Genomic DNA, 11,468 nt, shown 5'->3' on the forward strand with positions numbered 1-11,468 from the left:
AACAACGTGGCTCCTGCTCCAGTAAAAAAACATCAGCTGGGGTAGTGCGAGATTTCTAGCCATGACTTCCTGTTGCTGCTCGCTCAGCACCGCGCTGGAGAGGTCTGCCACGAGTTCAGAGGGCTGATCAGCTATTTAAATGAGCTCATTTAAATGAGGAGAAGTGGTACTACACTGGGTTTCCTGCTTAACCAAAACCTGCTTTGTGTCACTAACTTACTGTGTCAATTAATATGACACACAAAGTGAGTGGGTCAAAGGGCAGGCTTCACTGTTGACTCATTTCTTGCTAGGTAGGTTATGGTTAGTCAGATGGCAACTTTTACTTTAGCAAAATAAGAGAAACGTCTTTATGCTGCTGGCTTTCAGATGGTATTTTGTCACTTTTTTTTGGGGGGGTGTGAAAAAGAGGAACAGTTCTAGAAGTTGTTTTGCTGTCAAATCAATTTTCTCCAATTCAGAGAGGCTCCTGTGGAGTCTTTTAGCTGTGTGTTAGATCTTGGTTGGAGAGGTTGCTCTGGATGGTGGTGTGTGTCTGGAGAACTTTTTGTTATGCCATGTAATAGTTACAAACTATTAGACACCTAACTTTCTCATAGGAGTAGTTTCTTTGGCTTCTCTTTCCTCTTATTCCCAGCCCTCACTGTTTGCCTCTCCCTGTTTCCCAAGGTCTCATCTTGCTGCTTATTATATTTAAAAATAAACAAAAAACCCAACCCATTGAAGTGCTGCAACACTTCTGGTTTCTGACAAACGAGAACAGCACGCTTGAAAACATTGTCTGAATAGCATAGGCTAGTTTTAGCTAGTTTTTAAATTAAATTTAAACGGGATGTGCTGCTTCGCAGAGGCCATCATGTTGTTGTCTGTGCAGGATCTTTGTTCCAAGAAGCGCTCCTCATGGCTCGAGGAGCCCGTTGTGCAAGGCGTGTTCTCAGGTTAGGTTGCAAGCATGACAGCACTTCCCGTGAAGCTGTGACAAATACAAAGCAGTTTGCTCAGAATCATTTTAAAGCAAACTTGCCATACTTTCTACATGAATTAAGAACCTGTTTACATAATTTGGAGTTTATCTTGTGTTGGCTATTTAAATATTGTCCTATTGTTCTTGTTCCATGACTGGATAATTTATGTAGCTAATCATCACAGGAAAAATTTGGTGTGTCAGTTTGGTGTTTGTTGGTTACATAAATCAGCGATTGGGAGAATGAAAACAATACCGAGTAAGTTACTGAAGTAACTATGCCAGCCCAATTGCAGATTGATCATCCTGCTGGGAATGCTTGCATGTCAAAAATAGGCATTGAAATTTGGACAACTTAAACTAAATTTAAGGATGTTGGAGCTCTTCATAAATAGGGGAAGGAAAGAATAATTTACCACGTCAGCTTTGGCTAAAGTTTGAAAGTGTGGGGAAAGGTCCTCCTCTGCTCTCTTCCCCTGCCCCTCCTCCCCAAGAATTAAGGAAAACTTGCACACACACCTTTTTTTTTTTTTTTTTTTTTTTTTTAGATGTGTTTTTTTTTGAATGGCATTATTTCATTATATTTCTTTACTTATGGATACAGCTGTAGCATTATATAGTCTTATATTTTCACAGGCACACTCGTATTTTAGGGCTAACTTTGTTTCCTTAAACAGAATTTTTGAGTTATAGATTGTTGCTCCCATCAGAATTTTAACTTGATTTTAATATGAAGGTTTTTAGTTTTGATGTTATGAATGAGCAAGTTTCTCCCCCCCTGACCCCCACCCCCCAATCAAAGTTCAAAGCACAGAAAAATAAAGGGCTTCTTTTCCTTCTATGGTTTCTAGCAAATGCTTCTGAAAGCCAATATAATTACACTTGAAATTAGTATTGTGCTAGTTGAAAATGGGTAGTATCTTATTTGGATTTATATGTAGTTTGCATGATTCCTAAAATTTATGGTGAACTTAATCTGGTGAGTATTTAAAGCATGGTCTTCTTTGTATTTTATGGTACTGTTTGTTTCCCCAGTAACTTGTAAATCCTACCAAAGGAGTAGAATTTTAATCTTCCTAACTATTGAGTACTTGTTTGTTTGTTTCAGTTTTATTTACATACCATAGCTTCATCTTACTAGTAGTGTGGTGTGTATATATAAAGGGATAATCAAATTTTGAAATCTGTTCCTTCCTTTGTGTTGAAGAAAAAAGGTAGGCAGTTAACTTGTAAATCTGGAGCCTTTGTAGTAAGTGTAGCACAGAACACACGTTTCCACAGATTAAAATATGGGATGAAAACCATGAAGCTGAAAAAATAATTGGGATGCAAAGTGGTACATTTTAAACAAACAAACCCACCCAAACATTCAGTGATAATGGTTCTTTGATACAGACGTGCAATAAAATTAAAGGAGTCCACCTCCTGATAAACTGGTGGAGTCTTACATGGCTTAAGCACCTGGTTCTTTCATTTTCCTGAACTTTTTTTTTTTTTTTTCACTTCCTGAGTGAAAAACTACTCAGAGGTGGGGGCAGACACAATTTTTCTCCATTCTTCTTTTCCTGTTCCATTACTTTTTATTACTAGATCTGGAATGAGCTATTAATTTATAAAACCTACAAGCTATCTCTCCCAGGAGGGAAGCATCAGCATGTTAAGAAGTAATTAAATAAACCGTTGCTTGAGTTGAGTGTTTTAAGTTCTTGCTTATTGACCTTTTGCCCAGCCACTGGATAGTTATCCTTGAAGAAAAGTGTTAATGCATACCATAGCAAGCAAATTTGGACAATATTGGCATTAGATAGAAGCTGTCTGATAACATGCAGCAGATAAAAGGTTGCCAGGGGAACAAGAAAATGAGGGTTTGTGGAGAAGAATTCCCCTAGGAACAGATCATTGGTGCTACTTTTTGTTCAGCTGACAGAAAAGCTACAACTTGACAGGTTAACACTACAGGACGAATCTGTATAGGAGGCTATACCATGATTCATGGTAAAGACAGTTAATGTAATAAAAAGTGTCTGAACCATAGAATGCTGGAGCTGAGTAGTTTTTTACAGGTTTAGAAGGCTAATTGTTCTTGTCTTCTTATAATTGTAGGTGTAGTTGCAATATCGGGCAGTGAAACAGAGGATGATGACACTATGGATGTCCCACTGGATCTTTCATCATCTTCTGGCTCAGGCAAACGGAGGAGACGTGGCAACTTGCCCAAGGAATCCGTGCAGATTCTTCGGGACTGGTTATATGAGCACCGATACAATGCTTATCCTTCAGAGCAAGAAAAAGCGCTGTTATCCCGACAAACACACCTTTCCACACTACAGGTATTAAAGTAGTTCTTGCTTCAAAAGGAGCTGTTTTCTTCTTAATTTACCTGTGGTCTAGTCACACATTTACACTGCATGTGAGATTTTCTTTTTTATTGTTACTCGCTCTCATTCTGACAGCACTTGTAAGGAGAAATACAAATTAATTGTGTATTATGATTACCTTTGTTTATTGAGAATAAAATTTCTTTTCTGGGAGAACAGACAGTTATGAATTTGAGCATGCACGCTAATTTTTGTGGAATCGGGACCCAAAAGACATAAAATGTCAGTATAATGTAATTCATTGTGAGGAGAAGGTATTTGTCAGCACAGGTTTTATGGTGATAGATACACAGCTTAACATACAACCCTTCGCTTCTAAAACTACAGCTTGAGGCTCGTTTCTGTAGAACATGCACGTATGTAATTATGTGTACGATCACTTCCATTAAGCTCAGTGGAACGACTTACATGGGATAGAGCTACTCGAGTGCATTAGTATAGGTATGATAAAGCTTTTGTGTGGTCAGTTTGGATTCTTATCCCGGGATACCACTGGCAGCTGCGAGGTCCCTGGTATGCATCATTCTCATCTTCTGTGATCATCTTTGGTGGGATAGCTGTTGACAGTTGCTGCTTTCTACCTCATGGGAAGGTGGCTGCATGCGAACTTGGGTAAACCCTGGTTTGGTTTTGAGAGATGCTAGCTGTAGAGCACACTCCTGTTGTCTTCTGGGCTTTATTTTTCCAGATCAGTTCGTTAGTACAAATTTTGTAATTGGCTATAAAGTAGAATTTCCTTAATGTAACATCATAAAGAAAACCTCCTTTATGTAGTAAACAGAAAAAAGACGTTAAACTATAAACTATCCTGTATCACCCAGGAAACTGGTTTGATATTTAAACAAGGACAAACTTAAATGAGGTAATTCATGTTATGTCTGTCGACACAGTCAGTTGAACAAGGAAAATCAGTAACTATTTGTGGGAGGAGTGTCTCTCTTCAGAGAGAAAAAGTTTTCCTGTTGTTAATTAACCCAAGCTTAGGGAACAATAGCTAATAGGTTAATGTGTGTGTGGAGAGTTAAAACCTAAACCCTTCGGTTGGGGCTAGCAGTTGTCAGATGTCTCGGGGCTTTCTGTAACAGGAGCGGGGAGCTGGGGGTAGAGCTGGGACAAGGGAAGGGCCTTTGCCAGGCCTGTCAGAACTTGTCAGTAGGTCTCTCCTTTGTTCTGCAGTTAAGGAAACTGCTGGGAGGGATTCATTAATCTAACCCAACGACTCTAATGGCGCATAGTTGGAAATGAATGAAGGTAGAAATTAAGATGTCATTATATTCCCAGGTCTGCAACTGGTTTATCAATGCACGCCGCAGGCTTTTACCTGACATGCTGAGGAAGGACGGCAAAGACCCAAATCAGTTCACTATCTCGCGGCGAGGGACCAAGCTTCCCGAGGGCGGCCTGGTGGAGTCCTCCCTCAGCACCAAGAACTACATTCCCTTGCTGGAGGAGACTGCCTTCCTTCCCGCTGTCGCCCCGCTCGGCAAGGCTCTGCCCTCTTCCAAGCCGCCTTCCCCGGGATCGGTCCTGGCTCGGCCATCAGTGATTTGCCACACGACTGTGACTGCCCTGAAAGATGCCCCTTTCCACTTTTGCCAGCCGGCTGAGGTAGGCCAGACCACGGACCTGCAGCAGCCCCCGGCCAGCGGCTTCACAGACAACTCCCTCTCCTACCACGAGGACGCGTCTAAACTGGGACCTGGTGCAAATGCACAAAGTGGGCTCTTCAACACTCCTCCGCCAACCCCACCAGACCTTAACCAGGATTTTAGTGGATTTCAGCTACTGGTGGATGTTGCACTCAAAAGGGCGGCAGAGATGGAGTTGCAGGCAAAACTTATGGCCTAAATCCCTTCCTTCTCCTTCCCCATTTTGTTTTTCCAGGCAGGGATCTAACATCTGTGTGGTTATTGCCACCCACACAATATCAAAAGACTTCACTGCATTATTATTATTTTTTTTTTATTAATCTTATTTGCACAAGGGATTGCTGAAATGAAGCTTCCTGTCACTGAGATGGTCTTCAGTGGAATATGGTCATTCCAAGAATTATAAACTTAAAGCTACTGTAGAAAGAAAGGATTGTGTGTTGGTTTTGGTTGAGTTTTTTTTTTAATGTTTTCTTTGTAGGTTTTTCATAATGTGAGATGGTTCCCAAGATCATGTGATTTGTTTTTGTTTCTTTCAGACTGTGCAATATCTAGTAATGATACAAAGTCTTCTTATCATTCCCATGTGGAACAGAATATACCGACACGCTGTCTAAAATAAATTTTCAATTTTTTTAACAATACAAACTTTGAATGATTATGCTTTTTTTCCCATAATGTAATAAAATATTTTCTTTATAAATGAATGCATACAGAGTATTTTGTTGAATATGCGCTTTGCAGGAAATGCAGCTTTACTGTTGAAATAAATGGAAGTGAGGAATATTTTTGAGCTTGTACTGACTTTGTTTAGTTCAGAGAGCTGCACTAGCAGTTGTTGTTAACCAGGTGTTTGAAGGAATGCTGAAAAGTGGGCCAGAAGTACCTGACTGTTCTGCTATGTTGAAATTTTTTAAGGACGCCAAAGGGAGCCATATATGCAACTCCCATTAAATTTCAGGGGGGTATCTTAGGCCTCTTGAAGAATTCCAGCTTTTGGCTCCTAGAAATACTTCAGGGTTGGGAAATGTGACAGCCCGTGGGGAAGTTCTTGTGCAAGATGAAATGAGGAGGCCAGAAGAGGTGTAGGGGTAAGCATTCTTTGCGGGTCTTTAGGGTACAAATCCTAGACATCATTGATGACAAATTTTGAGGGGGGAGGACAATGGCTTCCACTCCTACTCTTGTACTAGCAATGACAGGCTTTTGCCTCTGTAATTCTAGTAGACTGACATAGAAGAGACTATGGAGTTGAAATCTGAGTTCTGGGAGCCAGGTCTTGCTGAGATACTTAAACAGGTGGTTGACTAAGATTTAGAAGATATGCCTGTTGTATTGGGGTGTTTTCTGGCCAACAGAATGGAAGTTACCTTTCAGAAAAGGACTTTGCCATCAGAATGACTTATTACTGAAAAATGTGAAGACTTGCAGCTCACATTTCAACTTACTTGAATGTCAGTCACCCACCCTTATCCTTCCAACAACAGTGAAATAAGAGACCTCTGGGGAAAAAATCAGTTCTGGCTAATCCTTAAAAACAAACCAGTTGTCTGTGTGGGAGGCTGGGGGAGGGCTTTGTGGAGCAGGAGAGCAGATGAATTTAAGGATATTATTATGAGCAGAAGACTGCAATGTGTGTGCATTTAGTTTTGCTGTGGCCTTTATCCTTTTTTTTAGTATCAGAACTACTCTTTTATTTGTTCTCTGGAATACTCTTTGGAATCTGCCTTTCTTTAACCTTCAAGTTTAAAATCAGTGATTATGTTTAAAAAAAAAAGGACAAATAGTAAACACTGTGGCTTACTCATGTCTGCATCAGCTTCAGTAACACAGTCATCCTAATATACTGTACATTTAAAAAAAAATTTGAACATAGCCAGAGATGGCTGTATACTTTGTCTTCAAGGAAAAGCATGTGAGTCCAGAGAGAGTCTTGTGTCTTGTCTCTTTGGACACACTGTACTTTATGCTTCTAGGCTATTTTTCCTGGGATACCTATGTATGTTTTTTTTTAGTTTTTTTTTTTTTTTTCAATGGTTAATTATAAAATCACTTTTGTGTAACTGAGGTCAATGTTGAGGGAAAAGGTGGTCAATAGATGTACTTTTGTTGCATAGATACTTGCTCTCAAAGGGTACTAGACACCAAAGAGGAGTGTCATCTTTGGAAAACGTTTGGAAGATGCTTCCTTGTCCACATTCAGGAAGGAACTTTATTGCAATGCTCCTTATGCCCACGTTTTGCGCACCGATGAAAAAAACCCACTCTCGTGCAAATATGTTTGTGTTTGACTTTTGCCTTTTTTTTTTTTTTCCTTTTTTCCCCCAAAGCAGGTTGCTGGTGTGCTGTGGAGTAGAGAAAAAGCGGGGGACTCAGATCATTAAAGGACATTCTCAGAGATCTTTACTCTTCATTACTCTGCCCTTTAAAATAAAATAAAAAAAACCTCAGCAAGTTTAGAAAAAAAAAACCCAACTGAGCTTTGCTTGCTGAGCTGACCAGTTCTGGGATTCCACTAGAACAGCTGCAGTAATGAAAATGAAAATAGGATGAGGAAGAAAGCTGTTGCCATTCAGGTTAACAGTTTTCATTGAAAAGTAAAAGCCTGTGGTCTCTGTGCTGTTTTCATTTACCATTATGCCACACAAAATGGCATTAGTGTAGCTGAACACCAAAGTCCTGCCGTGTGATGAGCGCTGCGTTTCCATTTTGCTGACTGACTTATCCTGGGGACTTCACTTGTGACCAGTTTTGCTTGAGGCCAGTTATTTATTTCTTTTTAATTATAACTTATGTTAAGGTTGCACCTAGAACTTCAGCTGTAGTCATAAGTCAAACCCCTTTGGCTGAGTAGCACCTGGCACACTGTGTACAAGCTTTTCCCTACCCTGAGGTGTTATTTAACTTGGAGGAAGAAAATGACTCATATTGAGTACCCACTAAAATAATATCAAAAGGGAGTTTCTGCTTTTCTGTGATCTAGCACTGATAGTTTTGGTGCAGGCTATGGAAGTTTGCCTGAACCTACTATTTCAGAGCAGAAACTTGAAGTAACTCCCGATAAAATTATCAAAGATAGGTAGATGTAGGTCATCAGGTGGAGCTAGGATCCAGGACTGAGTGGGAATCCTAGGAACAAACAGAAAGTTTCATGTGCCAGCCACTCATCCCTGGAAGAACAAAGGAAAAGTTTATTGCTGGAAACTTGTTTTACCATGGAATAAGGAAAAAAAGGCAGTAAAAAGAAACAATGAGACAACAAAGGCAGTTTTGCTGTTCTCACTGCAGTGATAAACCTAATGGCGAGGCATCTGTGTCAAAACCCGACCTCTGACTGAAAGCACGCTCTTAGGCTGATTCCGAAGAGGAAGGGAAGGCATTGCCGTGCATTCCTGGAGACCGCGTGGCCAGCCAGGGCTAAGACAAATCTATGCCAGGGAAAACAGCTCACGCAGGCTTCGTCAACCTTGTTTTCATGGCTTTTGCGTCTTGTAAACAACTTGTGGCAGCTGCATGTGATAAATCTCTGCAAAGAACAAAAATAATTACAATAGGGAGGGGAGTCTTGAGACTGGCGTCGCTGCCTGAGTGCATGGGGTGTGTGTGTGGGGGGGGGTGGTATCCCACATGTCTCCTGGCTTCTGCCATGAGGTCAATGTATGCGTCTATAAAACCGTTGAAGCTGTAACAGCTGGCCTCGTGTGCTATGAGGGGGGAAGGGGCGCACAGGGAGAGTGTGTAAGTGGGGTAACTGGCTTTGGGAGGGCAGCGCAGCCAGTCTGCTGGTGCTGTGGCCAGAGCGGGGGTCCTGCCTGGGCAGAGGGGTGCAGGCAACAACCTTGCTGAAAAAGGGGTGGCAGGGGAAAGTAAGTAGGAACCAGGGAGAGAGAGTGTGGGTGGTGGTGGGGAGTGCTCACGGTTTTCCCCTTGGAGAGGAAGAGAGCCTGCAGCAGGCAGCCCAGCCAGCAAAAGATGTAGTGCAGCTGGAAGCCCAGGTGCACCCTGACCCTGTTCAGTGTCACTTTGGTACCTACGGTATTTGGACCATTTGCAGTTAACTGTGTGCTGCCTGTCAAAGTCTGTTTTCGTTCGTTGTTTTTCTCACAGCACTTAAGACAGTTTTCTTGTTAATGCTTAAAACTTATTCCTGGAGTACTTTGTAGTTCTTTTAAAGCTTACTTGGGTTTGTTGGGTTTTTTTTTTCTTTTTCTTTTCTTTTTCTTCTTCTTGGCATCTGGCAGTTCTCAGCTTCCCTCCTGGCTTTTGCCAAAAGGGGATTACTGGCACAAATACAGCGCATGTTCACTTTTCAGGACACTACTTGTTTTAAGTCTCTTGTTCACCAATTGCCGGACTTGTTAACATCTCTATCCTGTTTCGCTGGTTCAACGGGCTCTGCTCCCATAAACTCCAGTGTTCAGACTGAAGGAAAAGAGATTAGATTAGCCACTCTCTCTAGCAAAGCGTCACTTAAAGCTGTTCCAGACATAATAATTGCATCCACGTGTTCTGTATGCAGTTCAGCGTCTATTCCAGTCCCTATCATGACAATGAGTGCCTGCAGTTCTGCACACACAGAAAGTCACATAAAGTGATGCTAGCTGTACTACAAAGTCAAAACTCAGACTATCTTCTCCATCTGAATTGTGCATGCACTCCTCCTGACAGCTCAAAGCCATGGCATTTAGCCATTTTGCTCACCTGTCTCTTCAAAGCTGTCTTTAACTTTCCTTAAAACTCCATTTTCTTTCCTTTTCCCTTTTCCGAAGCTTTCCAGCGCCTTCAGCTCTGAGGCATTGGGTCTGGGACAAAAATGTCAAGCATCACAAGTCTTTCTACATGGGCTTGCAGATGAGGTTAGCTTCCAAAACCAGATAAACTTCACAGCCCTCTGTAGCACTGAAATGCTGCCTCACCGCGTCACGTGAATTGCAGTTCCTGAAGCTGATTGAAATGTGAATAAGTCACATCTACCTCCCAGCTAATCCCTGTTCCACTGGGTAGCAGGGCTTCTGACACATTTCATGTGTTTCCACTGACAAACAAACTGTTGATCTTCCAGATGCTTATGCCAATGCATAATAAACCTGTAAATATGCACACAGGTAGCAGTGCTCTGAATTAGTGACTTAACTGGAGCGAGGATGAGGTGAGTGGGCAGGTGGCAGCTTGTGAGGATGGGTTGAATGACTGCAGCTGACAACTGTCTAACCCTGCTCATTCTTGGACCACTTCCTTGGGACCACAGACCAAGGCTTTGGCTGTTTTCTCTAGTTGCAGCCTAGCCAGTGCCTGCCCTGGGCAAAGAGCCCTGTCTGTAGGTGCATAACAATGTGGCCATCTCTCAGCTAAGAACCCTTATCTGGGCACATATAAACCCTTCACGTGGTTTTTGTTGTGAGCCTTTCATCAAGTCATTCAGATGATTATGAAGAGGATCGACCTGACTGCAGCAGAGCAGGTCAATCCCAGTGCTATGGGGTTTGCAATAAGTATATGTATTTGTGTGGCTGCTCTGAGTTGTTCCCTATCTGTGCTGCTGCCATGCTGCTGGGGAAACACTGCCCTGGCACGTGTTCCTGGAGCTTTGCCATCAGTGACACTTCACAGATTGTCAGAGCTCAGCTTCTTTCTGAGAATATTCATTTTTATCAGTAATAAGGAAATAATTCCCAATCATGAAGCCTCTAAGTTTTACCAGTATAGTGTTTAATAAATATACAGAAAATGTTTGGTTCTGACCTCTGAAGTCCCTACAGTCTAATAGCTCTTTGGGAAATGATGTGTCACGCACTTCAAATTTGCTGCCACTTCCTCCCCTACAAACAAACACTTAGGACCAGAGCCGCTTGTGTTACGAATAAGCCCTTCATTTTCTTTAACTGATGTGTCCTATCTAGTTTCAGCATAAAACTGAGAGTTCTTTCCTATCTCAACCTTGCCTCTAGTGTCCTAGGTCTTTTGAAAGAGAATTTTTTTTCTGTTTGTTGGTGAACAGATTTTAGTGGTTGGCTGGGGGCTTTTGGCCTTTTAACCTCTCCTTTTGAAGCTGTTGATGGAAAAGATAATTTTAATTGCAATTTATCACCAGCTTACAGATTTTACCAGGATACCAGATATATATATATATACACATGTATATATATTCTAGTAAGAACACCAGATATATATATATATACAATCTGGGGTTTTTAATATATATAAGTAAAAAAGAAAAATCACTTGACTGCGTGTGGGAAGAGCATGATGTCCTCCAGCTTGCTTTCATGAATTTGTGTAGTTTGTCTGGGAAATTGTTCTGGATAGCAGACACATAACTGATGGTAAGGGTCACAACAGTTTTGTAATTTTCCTGAGTAAGTGTTGAGCTGTTTTGCCAGAGCCTGTAATTTCACTTCCTTTTCTAGCCTGCGATGTTCTGATTAATTGACCTTGTGCGAATGTCTTATTTTGTTTTCTTTTGTACTTCTAGTCTCA

The 11,468-nt window shown here is 41.4% G+C and overlaps 1 protein-coding gene across 3 annotated transcripts in view; it reads left to right on the forward strand.

The window, feature by feature from the left end:
- The window catches only part of TGIF1 (TGFB induced factor homeobox 1), a 7,439-nt gene extending 1,773 nt beyond the window's left edge, over window positions 1-5,666 (forward strand). Inside the window, exons 1-3 of one of the 3 annotated variants that reach the window (XM_010170551.2) lie at window positions 98-122; window positions 3,068-3,294; window positions 4,624-5,666. In XM_010170551.2, coding sequence (XP_010168853.1) covers window positions 3,112-3,294; window positions 4,624-5,190 — 750 coding nt within the window. In that variant the 5' untranslated portion in view covers window positions 98-122; window positions 3,068-3,111 and the 3' untranslated portion in view covers window positions 5,191-5,666. Of the gene's footprint in view, window positions 1-97; window positions 123-913; window positions 939-3,067; window positions 3,295-4,623 lie in introns of those variants that run through there. The other 2 variants (XM_029085594.1, XM_010170550.2) reach the window with 2 other exon arrangements.
- Window positions 5,667-11,468: the final 5,802 nt, after the last annotated feature.

Source organism: Antrostomus carolinensis, unplaced genomic scaffold, assembly GCF_000700745.2.
Source record: "Antrostomus carolinensis isolate BGI_N321 unplaced genomic scaffold, ASM70074v2 scaffold42926, whole genome shotgun sequence".
Classification (NCBI taxonomy): Eukaryota; Metazoa; Chordata; class Aves; order Caprimulgiformes; family Caprimulgidae; genus Antrostomus; species Antrostomus carolinensis.